Source organism: Biomphalaria glabrata, chromosome 3 (assembly GCF_947242115.1).
Source record: "Biomphalaria glabrata chromosome 3, xgBioGlab47.1, whole genome shotgun sequence".
NCBI lineage: Eukaryota > Metazoa > Mollusca > Gastropoda > Planorbidae > Biomphalaria > Biomphalaria glabrata.
In genome coordinates this window covers 3,621,517-3,643,594 of record NC_074713.1, presented here as the reverse complement: position 1 = coordinate 3,643,594, position 22,078 = coordinate 3,621,517, and the positions used below count along the sequence as shown (strand labels likewise).

Genomic DNA, 22,078 nt, shown 5'->3' with positions numbered 1-22,078 from the left:
TCTAGATCTTTAGTAGTTCATTTAGAATTCCGGGCTCACATAGGTCTCACCAGCCACACGAGGAGGCACAAAACCGCAGTGCAAAGCCCTCAGCCCCCCTGGAGGACAAAAGTGGTCATCATCGAACCACGATGGACGAACTTATACAAGTTTATTTATGAGAGAAAATTTTCGACCAATTTTAAAATCACATTTAAAAAAAATAAATAAAGTTACAGTCTAGATCAGACTACGATACCAGAGTTTTGTACTTTTGTATACTGCTTACTTTTTTTTTTGTTTTATGTACTTTTGTGTACTGTGTACTTTTCGTTTCATGTACTTTTGTGTACTGTGTACTTTTCGTTTTATGTACTTTTGTGTACTGTGTAGTTTTCGTTTTATGTACTTTTGTGTACTGTGTACTTTTCGTTTTATGTACTTTTGTGTACGGAGTACTTTTCGTTTTATGTACTTTTGTGTACTGTGCAATTTTGAGTTTGTAGGTACTGTGCTGTGTACTTTCGTGTACTGAATACTTTTTTTTTAGATAAAGAGGGTGGCGGAGAGGTGTGTAGTAGGCCTACTCGTAGATATATTTGAGATTTTTAAGATAAACTAAACAATGTCAAGGACGCAGAACTGACCTTTCAAGTTGCCAACTAGCTCAAAGTTATAAACGAAGGAGCTGTACAAATTTGATTCTACACTGCTCAAACGTGCACACGCATGCACTTTGAAAAAGTCATAGCTTATCAACGAGTCCTTCCTCGTGTCCCCCTGTAGCGCCACAAAAAAAGCTAGCTGTTTATTGTTTTTCCGACATGCATACCAATCTCTAACACAGGGGTTCTCAACCCCCTTGGGGGGTCGATTGACGATTTGCCAGGGGGTCGCCAAAGACCATTGAATAAATGGATTGGTATTGTCTATTCTTCTATTGCTGTGTGTGTGTGCGAAGGGGTGGGAGGTCGCTGCTAAGTTGGGGATTGTAAAAAGGGGTCGCCGAGCATAAAAGGTTGAGAACCGCTGAATTGTCTAACAGATCCTGGTATACTTGGCGATGTGTACAATTCTGCTAAGTAACGTCTGTAATAAGATAAGATATAAGAAGAATACATGGTTTTGTTACTTCTGTAATAAGATAAGATATAAGAAGAATACATGGTTTTGTTACTGTTTGTGTATACATCTTTAAACTACAAAGATTTGAGAGCAGAAAAGGGCAAATATGGTGGCAATAATTTATCATACGACAGTCTTCTCCAAGTTAAAACTGGAAGAAAAAAAGTTTCTGAACCAGTAATCTAGATTTATTGACTGTGTATTACGTAACCCGTTTGCACAATTAAAAGAACAAGAAGATAAAAGTTGCTCTTCAGATGATCTAAAACAGGTGGTACTCTCTTTGCATGAACTGAGGCAAAGTCTGCCGATCCCGAATCGGCTTGTATAGTCGTAGTTGATTTCGCCCCGATTAAAAAAACAACAACACCAGAGTGATTCATTTGGGCGCATCAATTGTCAGTAAGATCCATGTAACAATAAGGCTAGTCTACGAGTCCGAAGATTATTGAGGAATGTAATGTCTCCGGTGGCTACGCAGACCCAGCTGTGACCTACATATTTTGTCACCTCAAGCGCAGGTATAACCATTGTCCGCCGGTGGTCGATTTAGATTTTCTTTTCGCCTCTATGTCTGTCCTCGGCAGCGGATTTGCTTTTGGTCTCAAATGTGTACCCCCGCGGCCTTTGTAAGTGACCTCCAGCTGTCTCGTCCTGAATCCGCATGCAACCAGGTGCTCTCTTCTATGTCAGTTAAAGCAAGTTGGCGCCTAAGCTGGCCCTTGAAGCGTTTCCGTTGGGCACCTCCGTAACAGAAGATCCATATAAATATGGACACATTTAGCATTACGAATGTACTCTCTAACCCTTTTGTTTAGAGATGCAGAAAAAACAGGAAGTTAGTCAGACGATATACACAAAATGGCTGTTTAACACAGTCTGTGAACTTTAGATCTAGATTTATCTTTCTGTCTGACAGATTACATAAACCCTATCATTTGGGCTTGAAGTTTAGATAGAGAGTTGTTGATGGACATTACTGCAAGTTCATTGACAGCTCTAGTCTGTAAATGGCAGAGTTCTCAGTTCCCAGATTGACATCTCAGCACGATCAGGGGATTTACAAATGGGAACATGCTGTTCTACAGGTTGGTAACATACGGAGCATTCTTTTCCTGTCGTATTTCCCACTTACCAGATCACAGTAAACTAAAGACATACCGAGCATTCTTTTCCTGTGGGATTTCCCACTTACCAGATCACAGTAAACTAAAGACATACCGAGCATTCTTTTCCTGTGGTATCTCCCACTTACCAAATCACAGTAAACTAAAGACATACCGAGCATTCTTTTCCTGTCGTATCTCCCACTTACCAGATCACAGTAAACTAAAGACATACCGAGCATTCTTTTCCTGTGGTATTTCCCACTTACCAGATCACAGTAAACTAAAGACATGTTTAGCAGGAAACAGGAAAATCTAGATCTACGAGTTGAAAGCTTGTGCCAGCTTAAGAGTTTCGTATTCTTTTGAAGGTTTTAATTTGCTAGTAGAAATAGTTGTATTAATTAAACCATTTTGGTCTTTCAATGGTTCCCGTAAGGTTTTTATTGCGGAAAGTGATAATGGCTATAAACACTCCACTACATATATGATGCTTCAAATGGCGTGCCTCTGACAGGAGAAGCGAGAAAGGCGAGCTACTGGTAAATAAACCACAAATAAGCTTTAGAAAGGAGGGGCTCGTTAGTCTTGTTTGGCTACCAACCTCGGTGAAGGTAAACTCTTAATCCCAACCTCTGCTTCATTGTGGCTATACCAAAACATAACCAAACATGGGAAAGGCTTCGGGAATCAACCCTGCGGAAAAATCAGGAGACGGTCTCTCTTAGGCAACTTGCGACACACAGTGCTACACCCTGGCAGAATCTGCGACACCACTGACCCCATACCCTGGACACACCAGTAGTGTGAAGAGCAACATTGTACACCCCATAGATCATGCCCAGTTGTTGTTTTTTTTAAATCTCATTTCTATGAAATGATCTATAATCTCTTCGCAATATAACGCATACACTATGAGGATTCGTTTAGTAATACACCGAAGAAACACGATATGAATATAAAGTTGAGAGGGGTTTTAAAACTCAACCCAAAGACCAAAAAAAAAATGCATAAACCCAAGCAATGAAATATATACAATCGAAACATCGTGTATACATCGCAGACAATGAAGCCCGAATGCCAGTATGAATTGATCAACAACGAGCAACTAATAACGCCAAGATCTCACTTTATCTTTCCTTTATAGAGTTTTACAAATAAGTTCCATAAACCAAACAACGATTCTTCTATTTTCTTGACCCGTTCTTCGAATAATTGCACAACTGCGTCTTTGTTCACACAACTAGTCCAAGCGAAACCAGTCGTCATAGAAGTCCTGAACAGTGACCTGCAAGGTTACAACCTGTGGTCAGTTTAGACCAATAGTTCCATGCCACGCCACAAGGTCTATACGACGTGGCAACGAGCTGTTTGTCACCACTGCTCACAGGTTGCGACGGCTCAGATCAGTGTTGACACCTTCTGTAGCGAATGGTTCCGGTCCAAGTTTCGATTTGAAGCTTGGCTGGACATCTAGAGTTTGAAAAGTATTTTTTTCCTAACCTACTTAACATGTATTAGAGCCTCATGTGCAGTCGAGCGTGGCAGGTCTCTTGAAAATATTTTTTTTTTACACAAGAATTTATTAGCTTGCTGTTCCCACTTCCCAGATTAACCATTTGAGAATCGTCCATTATTTGTTTTCTTTGCTTAAAAGGTTTTTGTTTTAAATAAGAATGTTAATCATTTTCTTTCCGTTGGATTAATTTCATTTCTTTCCTTGGCCTGAACTGTCACTTTTGATTCAGGTCGTCAAGAATCGTTAACCGAAGAATGTCAAGGTCACCACAGCTTCTACATCCACCCCGAGGGTTCGTTCAACCAGAGTACCTACAACATTGTCTACAGACCACCACAGTTGAATGAACGTCTAGCGCCTGGTGAGTGCTAAGGTGCAGCCGTTGTCTGTGTGTGTGTGTGTGTTTGTGTCTGTGGGCGTCTCTTATTTACTTGGGTGCGTATGTTTGTATTGAAGGGACCACTATCTCACGTGGTACAGACCTATGACGACGTGGCAACTAGCTATTGGTCTAAACTGCCCACTGGGTTGTTACGTTACAGGTCAGTGTCGAGACCTTCTATTACGAATCGTTTCGTTTAGTCACACTAACGATGATTGTATACATGTTTCTTTAAAACGAGGCTACAATGCTTTGCATCCACTAATGACGAAGACGCACATTCTTTAAAACGAGGCTACATTGCTTTAGACCCACTAATGACGAAGACGCACATTCTTTAAAACGAGGCTACATTGCTTTAGACCCACTAATGACGAAGATGCACATTCTTTAAAACGAGGATACACACATTGCTTTAGACTTTAGACCCACTGATGACAAAGAGGCACATTCTTTAAAACGAGGCTACATTGCTTTAATTTGCTTTAGATCTATTTACGATGACGATGCATGTTTTGTTTTTTTATTCAGGCGAGGCTAAGCCCAGATTTTGGCTGAACCCGAATAGCTTTGCCAGCGGCCCTGCAGTGGTCAGTATAGCGTGGTGCCAGTTAGGACAGACACATCCAGTGTGTCCCCCACCACGTCCTGTCAATAGTAAGTACTAGTCCTCCCCATTCCATGATGTCCTGAGACAACGTTAACAAGGATAATGTGAATGAAAACAAGAGAAACAACGACAGAGAGAAAAACAAAGAGAGAGAGAGAGAAAGAAAAAGTGAGAAAGAAAGAAAGAGTGTAAGAAAAAGTGAGAAAGTAAGAGAGAGAGAAAGAATGAGAGGGGGGAAAAGAAAGAGAAAAAAAAGAGGGAACAAGAGAGAGAGAGAGAAAGAAAGAGAGAATGAGAGACAGAAAGAGAGAGGAACAACGACAGAGAGAAAAATAAAGAGAGAGAAAGAAAAAGTGAGAAAGTAAGAGAGAAAGAAAGAAAAAGTGAGAAAGTAAGAGAGAGAGAAAGAAAGAGAGAAAGAAAGAATGAGTGGGGGGAGAAGAAGAGAAAGAGAGAGAGAAAGAGAGAAAGAAAGAGAGAAAAAAGAGGGAACGAGAGAGAGAGAGAAAGAAAGAGAGAATGAAAGACAGAAAGAGAGGAAAAAGAGGGGGAAAGGAAAGAGAGAGAAAAAGAGAAAGAAAGAGAGAGAGAGAAAGAGAGAGAAAAAGAGAAAGAAAGAGAGAGAGAAAGAGAGAGAAAAAGAGAAAGAAAGAGAGAGAGAAAGAGAGAGAAAAAGAGAAAGAAAGAGAGAGAGAAAGAGAGATAAAAAGGAAAAGAAAGAAAGAGAGAGAAAAAGAGAGAGAAAGAGAGAGAGAGAGAAAGAGAGAGAGAGAGTCAGAACGAGGGTTACAAGTCTCAGAATGAGTGTAGGAATACTAAGTCTTTCTGTTTGTCTCTAGTACAAACTCCCTCATTGTGTGGGCAGCCTTCTTGTAGAGATGATTTCCCCATTACGTTTACCTCAGCACTCTGTCTCCTGAGCGGTTAACTTTCTTCCCCCCTTGTGTCCCCAAACAGATAAACGATGGAACAAGAAAAAAACAAACAGAGTCGACTCCGAGAGGAGGCGCGACGCTTGTCTAGTGATCGGAGACATGGACAGCCATCTGGAGGGCAGGGAGAAAAACCTGATGGTGAAGGCGTATCCTAATTTTTTGTCTCCCTACGTGAACAAGGTGAGTCTTTAGGGCAACGCCCAAACGTTGGTGTAACATAAAAAGAACTGGTACAAGTTCTTACTCTGAACAGATTTTGTTCAATGTGTGTTGAACATAATGGAAAACTCTTCAAGAAGTAAAATATTTATAAAAAAATTTGTTGTTTTTTTTAAAAAAAGCTTAACTTAGGGGAAGAACATTAATATCACTGCCGTATATCTCAATAGTGCAGGAAAAAGGCTCTCTTTTTCTATATATCACTAAATTATTTAATTACCACTTATTGATTAAATAATTGGTTGCTATTTTTCATTGATACCTGTCTTGTTATTAACTAGAATAATTAATGGGAAATTTCAACTTGATCCGAGAATGGGAGTGAGAAAAAAAAACGTTAACAAAATATTAAGTGGAAGCACTCCACATATACAGTCACATATCTCATTAATTAGCATTTATTTCACTTATTAATACTTATTAATATTAATATTAATACTTACAAAATAATTAATTACAAAAATAAAAATAATTAAATGTTGTTTTTTAAATTGATTCGTGTTTCTTTAGGTACACTAATTGGTTGTGTAAAGTTTCAACTTGATCCGAGAATGTGTACTAAGGACTGTGCCAGACAGACAACAGACAGACAAAATGAGTTGATATAAAGAATATGGCCCATCCTCTTGGGTTCGAAATTTTCTTCTACTTCTAGCTAGCTTTGTGTTTGCTGAACTGAATGATGTATGCATTGTATTGTCTTATGAAGATTCCACACTGTTATACAGCGTGTTGATTATGTTCAATTGTGGTAATAGTGTGTCTGCATAAGGTAAACAAACTGGGGCATTCAAAGAGGCTCTTAATGACAGTTTCATAAGAGTGGGTGTTCTTCTTTTCTCAATATGACATTTTGACTAAAATATTTGTTTAGCTGTCCCATTGTTTTGATTGTTATAAATCTCTACAGTTTCGTTTTAATTCTATCATTCTTCTCTCCCAATGTGAACACAAAAATAAACAAGGACACTACTGAATTAGCTTTGGGTCACACGCCATGACAAGTTATTTTGTTGACGGACAAACATTTGGCAGCTAATTAACTTAATGGAAACCATTAGCGCCTCGCGCCACTCTCAAAAACAAATTTGACCTTTCGTAGTGTCATTTTAATGTCGCTACAATCGCTCCCAAACATGTGTCAATTTAAAACTCATGGAAAATAGAAATTAACAGGGTTGCAAAGATAGTTTGTGTGGAAACACAAACTCACCGTCGGCCCCCGAAGAGGTCCACTCAGGCAGGTAAAATGGCAGCTTTTTATGTTTTCAGCAAGAATATCAGAAGCTTTGAAATTAAAACTATCAACGGATAGAACCCAGTCTCTGACAATACAGAAAGAAGACACGCTTACGTCACGAAAATTTTGACGACATTATTCTATTGTTAGGCCTACTGACAACGTTATACGGAGATATGAGCGTATACTAACCTTATTATTATTACATTGTTAATATTCATATATATTCAATGAACTGATGGTTAAGAAGATATGGTTCAATATGAATCTGGCTCATCTGATGATTATCTAATTCACTTTGGTTAAATTTAATATATCTTATCTGGTGTGTTATATTCTTACAACTCTTGTATGAAGCTCGGATCTAAAACGTCTTATTTAAACAAAATAAGTTTGACCTATTTGCATAAAATATATACATCTTTAAATTCCAGTGTAGATATTTGTAGAAACATTCATAAAGTGTCACAAAAATTGAAACAAAGTTCTTTCAACTCACATCAAATAGTGCATTAAACATACGTCTGTCTCTTCTCTGACTTCAAGTCCCATTTTATCTTGTCCATCATCTGCATCAATCGATAGGAAATGTTACATCAGAATTCATCAGCCAATAGAAACATGCAATGAGCTTGTCTCTAACTATGTTTTGACTTCATATTTTAGAACTTGGGACTGAGATGAAATCTGATGCATATTCTTTTAAACGGGTAGAGGGAAAAAAAATGGATTGGTCTTAAAATCTCAAACTTAACTTTTACTTTAAAATTCAAAAAATGAAAAAAAAAAAAAAAAAAAAAAAACATGTCTCCTATCGATGTTACAATTCTTTTGAATTTTATTCTCGTATCAGGAATACACTATTGAAGTTAAATTGTGAAATTATATACGTTTCATAATACGTTAGAATGGACATTTCATGTGATGGACTGTATTCACCAATCGTAAACAAACAATATTTAGCCACGCCATTCTCTATCTCTTCTATATAAATTACGTAATCTGTAAAGGCTGTCACGTGATACGTCTATTTTCATTGTTTTATCAATATTATCGCATTTTAAGAATTTGCTTGCACCACGACGCGTGCAAACTCAATCTTATTTGACAATGTATCTTGCAGTGTTCCACTTATCAGGCAAGCTCAATCTTATTTGACAATGTATCTTGCAGTGTTCCACTTATCAGGCAAACTCAATCTTATTTAAGAATGTATCTTGAAGTGTTTCACTTATCAGGCAAGCTCACTGTTCCACTTATCAGACAAGCTCAATCTTAGTTGACATTGTATCTTGCAGTGTTCCACTTATCAGGCAAACTCAATCTTATTTGACAATGTATCTTGCAGTGTTCCACTTATCAGGCAAAGTCAATCTTATTTAAGAATGTATCTTGCAGTGTTCCACTTATCAGGCAAAGTCAATCTTATTTAAGAATGTATCTTGCAGTGTTCCACTTATCAGGCAAAGTCAATCTTATTTGACAATGTATCTTGCAGTGTTCCACTTATCAGGCAAACTCAATCTTATTTGACAATGTATCTTGCAGTGTTCCACTTATCAGGCAAGCTCAATCTTAGTTGACATTGTATCTTGCAGTGTTCCACTTATCAGGCAAACTCAATCTTATTTGACAATGTATCTTGCAGTGTTCCACTTATCAGGCAAAGTCAATCTTATTTAAGAATGTATCTTGCAGTGTTCCACTTATCAGGCAAAGTCAATCTTATTTAAGAATGTATCTTGCAGTGTTCCACTTATCAGGCAAAGTCAATCTTATTTGACAATGTATCTTGCAGTGTTCCACTTATCAGGCAAACTCAATCTTATTTGACAATGTATCTTGCAGTGTTTCACTTATCAGGCAAGCTCAATCTTAGTTGACATTGTATCTTGCAGTGTTCCACTTATAAGGCAAACTCAATCTTATTTAAGAATGTATCTTGCAGTGTTCCACTTATCAGGCAAAGTCAATCTTATTTAAGAATGTATCTTGCAGTGTTCCACTTATCAGGCAAAGTCAATCTTATTTGACAATGTTTCTTGCAGTGTTCCACTTATCAGGCAAACTCAATCTTAGTTGACATTGTATCTTGCAGTGTTCCACTTATCAGGCAAACTCAATCTTATTTAAGAATGTATCTTGCAGTGTTCCACTTATCAGGCAAACTCAATCTTATTTAAGAATGTATCTTGCAAGCTCACTGTCCCACTTATCAGGCAAGCTCAATCTAAACGTATCTTATAATATTCTGTTTATCACACAATTGTGTTCGATGGCTGTCTGGTCGTGTAGTATTTGCTCCAAGACTGTCCTTGCGATGGTCCCGAGTTTGAACCTCCCCCCCCCCCCGGCCGTCTTGCATGAGGACGTAAAGATCTTCATTTCTGAAGGACCGTCAAAAACGTTTAAAACGAAACAAAAAGAAAGACAAAATGTCCATAAACTCAAAGATTTCATTGTGTCTTTTTTCCCCCCTTCCCCCCCCCCCCTTCAGTGTGTACGGCTGCGGCTCGTGTTCGCGGACCCCAAGACAGAGCAAATGGTGGGCGAGCACAGCCACCTGAAGCACGGGCGTGAGTCTGAGACAGACCCGATGATGGAGATGTCCCACCTGGTGAGAAACATGCACTCCCTCAAGCTGCACCTGAGATACAGGTAACATTGGTACTGTAAGCACCGTACTGTGGGTAAGCGTGGTCGAGAGGCTAAGTACGCTTGGACATGGCTTGGCTTAGCTACCTATGAAGGGAGCTCAAGGTTCGACGCCCGACTCGAGCAGAGTTTTGTTTACTGAGCTGCCTAATGGCAGCACGGAAAGCCTTCTCCCAGATACCCCTCCACACACACACACTGGTCCACAAATGAGATAAATTGATGAAACAAATTGGACCACAGCCCTCTGAGCATGCTACAAGCATGAAAGCAGCGCTATATAAAAGCTATAATTATTATTAATGACTTAAAGATTCCAAAGAAATTGTTGTTTACAAAGCGTATACTAACTCTCTCGATCAGCCACACGTCTTGTCCTAGTTATTTCCCCCACTCCCCATTCTCGAATCAAGTTGAAACTTTCCACAATCATTCATTGTTGATTAAAACATATGAATCAATAAAAAAAATAATTAACCAACTCATTAACTAACTAGTAGTAATTAATTAATGTTATTTATGTAGAAAATGTAGATGAATCCTGCAGTATTTAGATATGTCATTAATTTTGCGGTTCTTTCCCTTTAATAATAGCATTTTGTTCATATTTTGCTTGTTTAATAATAACAATATTAAAGTGGGGGAGGGAAGGGGAAGGGAAGTCTCACTGAATTAAATGGCTGTCACCATAGCAACGAGAACCAAAGTGACAAGGGGAGTCCAAAAAAAACACGAAATACACACAAAAAAATACTTTAAAAAAACCTAAAGCTTATATTAAGTGTATCAATTAGTTTGGATCAGTCATGTAAATTTGTAATAAGCCTCAAACGATAATCTATTAAGGGGATTAATTCATCTTATTTCCACCACTTCAGTCAAGTACTATTTCTTTCCCTTGGCAAGGGAACCAATTCATCTTATACCACCACTTCAGTCAAGTACTATTTCTTCCCCTAGTTTAAGATACCAAAACAAAGTAATTTATTACCAATGCTTAATTAACTAATTGGTTACATTTTTAAAATTGATTCTTGTGTTGTCAGGTAAAAGAAATAATTGAACAAAATTTCACCTTGATCCGAGATTGGGTGTCGGAGAAATAACGTGTACAAACTTTTGGCCAGACAGACACACAGACAGACACATAGACAGACAGAGAGAGTGAGTTGATACAAGCAATGTAAAAAATGATTGGAATCTAATTAGTCTAATTGGCGGAACTCTTTTTTTCATTTGTTTCTGGCGTTCTTCCAGCAGAATTTGAGCTTGCGACCATTGTGACAACATTAGATACCGATGACTGTAAGGAACTGAAAAAAAAACAACATTTTAGTCACACTCACACACACTTTTCAATGATAAAAATAATTAAGTTGCAATCATCGAAGAGTAAAGTTGTTTATGTTGGTGAAAACCCATGTTTTAAATACTGAACATATCCAACAGATTGACTGCCAAAATCTTTGATTTATGTTTACCCATGTGTCCTTCTGACGAAATGTTATTTTTAGCCATTATGGTATGCAGCCTCGTTTTCAATTATGGCGAACGAATCATCTTCGGAAATTTCCGTTTGACTATAGAAAAAGTGACGTCCATGAGTAGCTTTGCCAAAATCTATATTTGCATATGATCTTGTTACTTTTGGCTTTGGAAATTTTGATTTCTACACATCGTCTGCTAGATCTAGATCTATAAGTGATCTCTACATGATTGATTTTAACTCATCGATCTAAAAAAAAAATTTGGCTCGTTAAGGTCAACAATTTTGCTTTATTGAAGTGCTGTTGTTGGCTGTGTGATCAAGAACTAGATTGTTATAGCTAAATCAAAAAAGGGTTCCCAATTCTACAACGAATAACCGTATTCACAGTGGCGTCTGGAACTGGAGCAGTAAATTAAGAAAGTCAAATGTCTAACATATGAACCAAACCTGTGATGTCATGTTTGTAGCTTGAATTAAATATGCATTTTTTTTTAAAGCCTCGCTTATATTGGGTGAAATAACATAAAACTATTTTGATTCAATCATGTACTTTATTTGTAATACATTTAGTGATAGACAGACTACGTCCAAACCTCACTTTTCATCATCCAGTGCTTACGCCTATACCTCACTTATCATCACTAATAACCTATGCCTATACCCACTTATCATCATCAAGTGTCTACGTCTAGACCTCACTTATTACCGTCCAGTGCCTACGTCTCTACATCACTCATTATCACTCATTACCTACGCTTATACCCACTTATCAGCATCCATTGCCCACGTCTCTACCTCATTATCATCATCCATTGCCTGCATCTATACCTCAATTATAATAATCCATTGCCTACGTCTAAACCCCACCTATCATCATCCATTGCCTACGTCTCTACCTCATTATCATCATCCATTGCCTATGTCTCTACCTCATTATCATCATCCATTGCCAACGTCTATATCTCAATTATTATAATCCATTGCCTACGTCTAAACCCCACCTATCATCATCCATTGCCCACGTCTCTACCTCATTATCATCATCCATTGCCTACGTCTATTTCTCAATTATAATAATCAATTGCCTACAACTATACCTCACTTATCACCATTCAGTGCCCACGTCTATACCTCAATTATAATAATCCAGTGTCTCCGTCTATACCTCACTTATCATCATTCAGTGTCTACGTATATACCTCACTTATCATCATTCAGTGCCTACGTATATACTTCACTTATCGTCATCCAATTCCTACGTCTATATCTCACGTATCATCACCCTGTACCTATGTCTCTACCCCCACTTATCATCACCCTGTACCTACGTTTCTACCCCACTTATCATCACTCAGTGCCTACGTCCATACCTCACATATCCTCTGCTTCTTGTATTGCAGTGGATTTGTCCCAGGTTTACCGGAAGTACGTGTGGAAGAGAACCACGGCGGAGTGAAGCGGATGAAGCGAGTTCGTTACCGGGTCATGCCGGTCAGCTGGATTGACCTTGACCACCGGAAGCCAAGCATACATATTGTTGGTAATTGAGTTTCACATTACTTTCTTTTCTAACCTTTAAAAACTGCTACAATTTCTTTCCACCACCACACACACACACTCATCGCATTTGTCTTGCCTTAAACTGCTACGACTACTTCCCACCACACTTCAACAGTGATGTGTCCTATGTCCGTCTAGTCTCGAGACACATTATGTTCAAGAATGACATTGCTGTATGCCAAATATTTAATGAAAAGGAAATTGAGTCAGCGCCATCAAAACAGAATTAGTATATTCTATAAACATTTTTTTTTAAATGAGACTTATCTGTATATTTGCAATGAAATATCAACCAAAATGAAGCCTCAACTTCAACAGTAAATAAATAAAAAAATAAATCGGGCCATGAAAAGCTCCTTTAAAAAAGTCTACCCACTGACATACAACCTCATGTGTGAGACATTTAGTGTAGCAGAAGATATGGAATGTAATCAAACATTTAAAAATACATTCGAATTCGGTTAATCAAACCAGCCGCTTAATAGACCGAAGTATCGAAACAAATCGTATTATTCAGTTGAATCAACCTAACCGTTGTTAAGACCAATATTATCGCTTTCCGACTTGCTCCGATTAACCGGATTTGACTTTACATGTAGTCAAAACTAAAAGCACCTGGGTTACTATATTTCAAGAGACTAAAACACTGGACTGTTTTAACGTCAGGAGTGATTTCTGGACAGAGTTTTTAATACAAATCACAGTTTGATAAACTGTATCGATCTATTTGAATGATTTCTAACTTGACGTCTTAAAATTCTATATACACTTTGCCTGAGATCGATACTTGATCTAAAAAAGCTTTAGGAGGGTTGTCTGCCGCTGTGGTTAATTTCAAAAGTGAGCCTCACATTAAACGAGTTCATTGATTGGTTGTTTACGTGTGTACAAAGTTTTTAATCTTCAACCCAAATACCGATTTCACAAAATGAAAAAAAAAAAAAAAGCCCTGTGCCATATGAGATGTTTTTATTAAAGCTAGGGAGAGGAGGGGGGGTCGGGAGGTACTATGTTGACCTTTAGCAAAAGTAGGGATTCGCCACTGGTAGTCCATATGAAAAATTGAGTGCAAAAAAACAACAAAAAAATACATAAAATGCGTTATAGGGGACCTTGTACTTTCGACATTAGATAAGGGAAGATTCGAATGACAAGGCTAATAATGATGAGTATTATGGATGCCTCATCTGATGAAATAGTGGCTGGCATCGTCTGTTTAGGCTAATGTACATTGTCCTGAAACCCAGATTATTTTGCAAACGATATTTAGCTAGTGGAGAAGAGTTTGGTATTGCATTTGATCGGAGTGACTTTCCCCTTTTGTTTCTTGTTGTGTTTTTAATAGTTATTATTATTTTAAAACCACTATATTGTGAATATTTTCTTTTGAATATTATAATATATATATTTTTTAAAAATACAATTACGTAGGTTACAAGGGCATTTTTCTAGGAACTCAATTTAAAACTACTTGCAGTATTACGATTATTTCCCTTGTTTCACTTTACCTATGATTTTTTTATTTTAAAGGTGAGCAATTTGAATTACTGCTCGGCCCTCCACCGCCATCTTTCACTCCAGCCGATTTCCCAGACGGAAACGGAGAGACCCCAAGGATTATGGGTATCTACGTCCGCGCCCTGGACACCGACCCAGACACAAGGCTTAATTTCAACGCCCGCTTGTACCACTGGTTTAACCAATCCGTAGACACGTGGAATGACGTCAGCGGACCAGAATTTAATACAGACCGATATTTGTGTCCTTGACATTGAAATTCTTACACCATCTTCAATATACAATATAAAATATAAAAAGTCTTCGGATACTTATGCTCTTTAATTCATTACAAATTAGGCATGATTTGTATATGTGCAGTCGGTATAGAACAGGGGTTCTCAACCTGTGGGTCGCGACCCCCTTGGGGGTCGATTGACGATTTGCGAGGGGTCGCCTAAGACCATCGAAAATATGGATTGTTATTGTCTATTCTTCTATTGCTGTATGTGTGTGTGTGTGTGGGGGGGGGGTCGCGGCAGAGTGGAGGATTGTAAAAAGGGGTCGCCGAGCATAAAAGGTTGAGAACCGCTGGTATAGAACAAGGCGATTGTTAGGCATCTCAGACTTTCACTGGAGATTCTCGTCTGTGACTGATATCTTATCTTATAAGTTACGTCCCTTCTTGATAAAAGATAATTACTAATTACTTACTATGCCTAATGTGTGTGTCAATCTAGTCGTGCATGTTAATTAGAGACTTAAAATCTGCTAAGTCGTTGGTTTTCCTGGCTGATTCAGGCAACCCGTTCCATGCTGTAATGGTACTAGGCGAAAGTTTGTCCTAGCGTATGGAACAAGAAATGTGCTGGCCTTGTGGGGCATCCGGTGTACAGAATATAACAAGTGCCTATGAAATCTGTGCATTTTAAAAGGTTGAAGATAATTGTGCTCTCTTTTTCAGCTCTTTTGCTTGTGGCATTAACTTATTATTTTATTTATTTGGCAGCAATGATTTGCCACTAATTCGTCCTTGACATTATTTAGTTGGCAGCAATGATTTGCCACTAATTCGTCCTTGACATTATTTAGTTTGCAGCAATGATTTGCCACTAATTCGACCTTGACATTGTTTAGTTGGCAGCAATGATTTGCCTTTAATTCGTCCTTGACATTGTTTAGTTTGCAGCAATGATTTGCCACTAATTCGACCTTGACATTGTTTAGTTGGCAGCAATGATTTGCCACTAATTCGTCCTTGACATTGTTTAGTTTGCAGCAATGATTTGTCACTAATTCGTCCTTGGCATTGTTTAGTTTGCAGCAATGATTTGCCACTAATTCGTCCTTGACATTGTTTAGTTTGCAGCAATGATTTGCCACTAATTCGACCTTGACATTGTTTAGTTTGCAGCAATGATTTGCCACTAATTCGTCCTTGACATTGTTTAGTTTGCAGCAATGATTTGTCACTAATTCGTCATTGACATTGTTTAGTTTGCAGCAATGATTTGTCACTAATTCGTCCTTGACATTGTTTAGTTGGCAGCAATGATTTGTCACTAATTCGTCCTTGACATTGTTTAGTTTGCAGCAATGATTTGTCAATAGTTCGTCCTTGACATTGTTTAGTTTGCAGCAATGATTTGTCACTAATTCGACCTTGACATTGTTTAGTTTGCAGCAATGATTTGTCACTAATTCGTCCTTGACATTATTTAGTTTGCAGCAATGATTTGCCACTAATTCGTCCTTGACATTGTCAGTTTGACTAAAACTTATCAATTTTATTCACCCGAAGCTAATTCTCTTCGCAAGAAGCGCGAAGTCTGATCTTAAAATGTAATAATAATAAGAATAACCAAATTAATACAGCAACACCTGGCTTTCAATCAATATTTCATTAATAAGGCTACTCCTCATCTCATTACCAATACTCGCCACAATGTGTTCTCGAGTCAACCGATCACTAATTATACTGAAATAGACATATTCTAGCTGACAAAACGTTAGGTTTTTAATCGCCCTGATCTAATTGTATTGGTAAAAAAAAAACAAAAAAAAAAAAAACTCTACAATCATTGACATCGCCGTACCACAATCCCACAATGTAAAGAAAACCGAAATGGAAAAACAAAGAAAATATGGGAACCTAAGGTTGGAGATTAAGCGTTTTTGGAAGTTGTCTAAAATAACAATATACCCTGTTGTTATATCAACTGAGGGGATAATGACAACTGACCTCACAGATACCTTCAAGGCACTTAACATTCCTAAGAAGATTCTCGTCTGTCAGAGGACGGTGCTGCCACATCAGCAGAACATTTCTCAGTGGTCACTCTTCAAGCGACTATAATGAATTTTGTTTCTCTCTAACGAAGCTCGACCCTGGCAGCGCCTGAGAAGACCAGAGAATGAATATTAGTTCGTTTTTCAAATAATAATAAGGATACTTACTTAGTTACTTAGGTCCTCCCGCGCCGTTCGGCGCATTGGGCATCAAGCTGTCTCCATAATGATCTGTCACTGGCAATGTCTGAAGCCTCCTCCCACCTGGTGTCCACTGTTCTGAGGTCCTCCATGAAGGTGAGTCGCCTAGTAAAACGAGGACGTCCCTGTTTGCGCTTTCCTCGTTTTGGCTTCCATGTTATCGCAACTCTTGGTGTGCGTAATTCATTTTGACGTAGGACACAGTGTCAGAGAATTAAAATTAATTCCTTTTTATAATAATAATAAAATGTTTGTTTGTAAAATGTTTTACATGTTTCGGATGTTCCTTCAGGGTATATCACATTTCAATATCTTTGCGTTACACATGCTACATGACTCAAGATTTTTGAGTGTGATGTTACCTTATTTGAAAGACTGATATTTATCTTAGTTATTGCTATCTGGCACATTTCAGGCCATGTATACAATTTACAAGTTTAATCGGACATCTTTCAGTCGTCTCGCGGACCCCCTGGGGTTTCGCGTACCCCAGTTTGAGAAACAATGACTAAGATGATTATCATCATTTACCTGCGTTGTGGAAAAGGGAAGTAATAAAATTGGAGGTGATTTCCTTTCGGAAATTTGTTTAAAAAGTGTAAAAAAGAAAATTAAATAGTTCATTACTGTTCGTTGCGCATTTTTTGAAATTGTAAATCTAAAAATTTAATATACCTGTATTAAAAAAAAACACTGTAGCATAGATTTAGTGTTTATGAAAATTGTAACACATACTTTTAAATACCAATTTTAAAGCAGATATAAATACCTAATATTGTTGCTGAACTAATAAGTGTAACATCCACAGCCATGATAGATTATTGATAAATAAAGTTTTCATGATAAGTTTACACATCAGGAAACCGGTGCCGTTCTGTCAACTTGCAGAGATTTCTCTACTAATTATGATGAAAATAATACGGCCAAATAGGCCCTAAATAAGGATCCTAAGTTTTTTCACCCTGTGTACAGTAGCGCAGAAAACAAAGACTTATACACAACTTGATGATGGCTGAGTGATTTGTAAAAAATGCTCCTTCTTCTCTAGTGCTATTAGAGCATGGAATGGGTTGCCTGAGCCAGCCAGGAAAACTTGGCAGAATTTAAGTCATAGGTTAACATGCATGACTAGATGCGTGACGCGTAGGACGTAATCATCTTCTTTTTTGAAGTAACGTCTGTATTGTATAAAATAAAATGTCCAGGAAGATTGTTTGCGTTGATAAGCCCAGTTTTAAGATAAGATAAGAGATAAGATAATTTTTATTGATCCAATCAAATGGAAATTCATTTTGACTACAATTGACATTCACACACGAAACACATACACACTCACAACCAGCGCTTTATGAATTTGACTTCTATGAACCTCTCGATGACGACAGATGATCTTGTAACACTCTGACCGACAGTGGGATGAAGGAGCTTTTAAATCTTTCTGTTTTAGTTCTAATGAAAAGGAGACGACCACTTCGTTCAGATCTGATGTAACAGTGGGTTTAATGGGTGCAGGTTCTAGTATAGATAAAAACATTTACAATAGAAATTCTGATCTGTCAGATAGTAAACGCACTAACGTAAACATTTAGCATTATGTTTCTTGGAATTTGAGGGCTTCCATAGAAACTAAAGGCAGTAGCTTTTAAAAGAATCCAATGTCAAGGACTTCGTTCGTTCGTTCAAGCACATGTATGACACATGTGTACGTACAGGTTTCTATAATAGAGAACAACAGACAACCTGATGATCGTCAAGTTTGAACAGCTTTTGAACAATGCTAATGTTAAGCGATGTGAAAACATGGAACTTACGGTTATGTCTTATGTGTATTCGGCAATGTCATTTATAGCTTTTATATAGCGCTACTTTCATGCTAATAGCATGCTCAGAGCGCTTTGGTCCAATCTCATTTGTGAACCGGTGGGGGGGGGGGAGGTTTTTCCGTGCTGCCTTTAGGCGCTCAGTAGACACAACTCTTCTCGAGTCGGGTGTCGAACCTCAAGCCCCTTTCATAGGTGGCCAAAAGACAAGCCAAGTTCAAGCGTACTTGACCACGCATTCTACTGATTTAAAACATCGCCTTGACGATTCTCATGTGCTTTAAATTTTCAACACTGAATGTAAGCCCATGTGTGATGTAGGAGGACTTATACTTGCCTAAATGTAAGCCCATGTGGGATGTAGGAGGACTTATACTTGCCTAAATGTAAGCCCATGTAGGATGTAGGAGGACTTATACTTGCCTAAATGTAAGCCCATGTGGGATATAGGAGGACTTATACTTGCCTAAATGTAAGCCCATGTGGGATATAGGAGGACTTATACTTGCCTAAATGTAAGCCCATGTGGGATGTAGGAGGACTTATTCTTGCCTAAATGTTAGCCCATGTGGGATGTAGGAGGACTTATACTTGCCTAAATGTAAGCCCATGTGTGATGTAGGAGGACTTATACTTACCTAAATGTTAGCCCATGTGGGATGTAGGAGGACTTATACTTGCCTAAATGTAAGCCCATGTGGGATGTAGGAGGACTTATACTTGCCTAAATGTAAGCCCATGTAGGATGTAGGAGGACTTATACTTGCCTAAATGTAAGCCCATGTGGGATATAGGAGGACTTATACTTGCCTAAATGTAAGCCCATGTGGGATATAGGAGGACTTATACTTGCCTAAATGTAAGCCCATGTGGGATGTAGGAGGACTTATACTTGCCTAAATGTAAGCCCATGTGGGATGTAGGAGGACTTATACTTGCCTAAATGTAAGCCCATGTGGGATGTAGGAAGACTTATACTTGCCTAAATGTAAGCCCATGTGGGATGTAGGAGGACTTATACTTGCCTAAATGTTAGCCCATGTGGGATATAGGAGGACTTATATTTGCCTAAATGTAAGCCCATGTGGGATGTAGGAGGACTTATACTTGCCTAAATGTAAGCCCATGTGGGATGTAGGAGGACTTATACTTGCCTAAATGTTAGCCCATGTGGGATGTAGGAGGACTTATACTTGCCTAAATGTAAGCCCATGTGGGATGTAGGAGGACTTATACTTGCCTAAATGTAAGCCCATGTAGGATGTAGGAGGACTTATACTTGCCTAAATGTAAGCCCATGTGGGATATAGGAGGACTTATACTTGCCTAAATGTAAGCCCATGTGGGATATAGGAGGACTTATACTTGCCTAAATGTAAGCCCATGTGGGATGTAGGAGGACTTATACTTGCCTAAATGTAAGCCCATGTGGGATGTAGGAGGACTTATACTTGCCTAAATGTAAGCCCATGTGGGATATAGGAGGACTTATACTTGCCTAAATGTAAGCCCATGTGGGATGTAGGAGGACTTATACTTGCCTAAATGTAAGCCCATGTAGGATGTAGGAGGACTTATACTTGCCTAAATGTTAGCCCATGTGGGATATAGGAGGACTTATACTTGCCTAAATGTAAGCCCATGTGGGATATAGGAGGACTTATACTTGCCTAAATGTAAGCCCATGTGGGATGTAGGAGGACTTATACTTGCCTAAATGTAAGCCCATGTAGGATGTAGGAGGACTTATACTTGCCTAAATGTAAGCCCATGTGGGATATAGGAGGACTTATACTTGCCTAAATGTAAGCCCATGTGGGATATAGGAGGACTTATACTTGCCTAAATGTAAGCCCATGTGGGATATAGGAGGACTTATACTTGCCTAAATGTAAGCCCATGTGGGATGTAGGAGGACTTATTCTTGCCTAAATGTAAGCCCATGTGGGATGTAGGAGGACTTATACTTGCCTAAATGTAAGCCCATGTGGGATGTTGGAGGACTTATACTTGCCTAAATGTAAGCCCATGTAGGATGTAGGAGGACTTATACTTGCCTAAATGTAAGCCCATGTGGGATATAGGAGGACTTATACTTGCCTAAATGTAAGCCCATGTGGGATGTAGGAGGACTTATACTTGCCTAAATGTAAGCCCATGTAGGATGTAGGAGGACTTATACTTGCCTAAATGTAAGCCCATGTGGGATATAGGAGGACTTATACTTGCCTAAATGTAAGCCCATGTAGGATGTAGGAGGACTTATACTTGCCTAAATGTAAGCCCATGTGGGATATAGGAGGACTTATACTTGCCTAAATGTAAGCCCATGTGGGATATAGGAGGACTTATACTTGCCTAAATGTAAGCCCATGTGGGATATAGGAGGACTTATACTTGCCTAAATGTAAGCCCATGTGGGATGTAGGAGGACTTATTCTTGCCTAAATGTAAGCCCATGTGGGATGTAGGAGGACTTATACTTGCCTAAATGTAAGCCCATGTGGGATGTTGGAGGACTTATACTTGCCTAAATGTAAGCCCATGTAGGATGTAGGAGGACTTATACTTGCCTAAATGTAAGCCCATGTGGGATATAGGAGGACTTATACTTGCCTAAATGTAAGCCCATGTGGGATGTAGGAGGACTTATACTTGCCTAAATGTAAGCCCATGTAGGATGTAGGAGGACTTATACTTGCCTAAATGTAAGCCCATGTGGGATATAGGAGGACTTATACTTGCCTAAATGTAAGCCCATGTGGGATATAGGAGGACTTATACTTGCCTAAATGTTAGCCCATGTGGGATGTAGGAGGACTTATACTTGCCTAAATGTAAGCCCATGTGGGATGTAGGAGGACTTATACTTGCCTAAATGTAAGCCCATGTGGGATGTAGGAGGACTTATACTTGCCTAAATGTAAGCCCATGTGGGATGTAGGAGGACTTATACTTGCCTAAATGTTAGCCCATGTGGGATATAGGAGGACTTATACTTGCCTAAATGTAAGCCCATGTGGGATGTAGGAGGACTTATACTTGCCTAAATGTAAGCCCATGTGGGATGTAGGAGGACTTATACTTGCCTAAATGTTAGCCCATGTGGGATGTAGGAGGACTTATACTTGCCTAAATGTTAGCCCATGTGGGATGTAGGAGGACTTATACTTGCCTAAATGTAAGCCCATGTGGGATGTAGGAGGACCTTTACTTGCCTAAATGTAAGCCCATGTGTGATGTAGGAGGACTTATACTTGCCTAAATGTAAGCCCATGTGGGATGTAGGAGGACTTATACTTGCCTAAATGTAAGCCCATGTGGGATGTAGGAGGACTTATACTTGCCTAAATGTAAGCCCATGTGTGATGTAGGAGGACTTATACTTGCCTAAATGTAAGCCCATGTGGGATGTAGGAGGACCGTCACGCGTCTAGATGTAAGCTGGAGGT

At 38.7% G+C, this 22,078-nt stretch overlaps 1 protein-coding gene across 1 annotated transcript; it reads left to right on the top strand.

Annotated features, from left to right (window-relative positions):
* The first annotated feature begins 1,942 nt into the window (after positions 1-1,942).
* Positions 1,943-14,639, top strand: LOC106069945 (uncharacterized). The gene is made up of 7 exons (XM_056025158.1): positions 1,943-2,192; positions 3,959-4,090; positions 4,643-4,768; positions 5,679-5,836; positions 9,613-9,773; positions 12,660-12,799; positions 14,350-14,639. Exons 1-7 carry the CDS (start codon positions 2,171-2,173, stop codon positions 14,586-14,588), a joined length of 978 nt encoding a protein of 325 aa, XP_055881133.1. The 5' UTR covers positions 1,943-2,170; the 3' UTR covers positions 14,589-14,639.
* The last annotated feature ends 7,439 nt before the right edge of the window (positions 14,640-22,078 follow it).

What these genes read in the sequence shown, in the direction of transcription:
- LOC106069945 (XM_056025158.1), top strand. Translation starts at nt 2,171, where the DNA reads ATGGGAACATGCTGTTCTACAG. An exon ending in CCCACCACGTCCTGTCAATA is followed by an intron (nt 4,769 to 5,678) that starts GTAAGTACTAGT and finishes GTCCCCAAACAG; the next exon opens with ATAAACGATGGAACAAGAAA. An exon ending in GCCAAGCATACATATTGTTG is followed by an intron (nt 12,800 to 14,349) that starts GTAATTGAGTTT and finishes TTTATTTTAAAG; the next exon opens with GTGAGCAATTTGAATTACTG.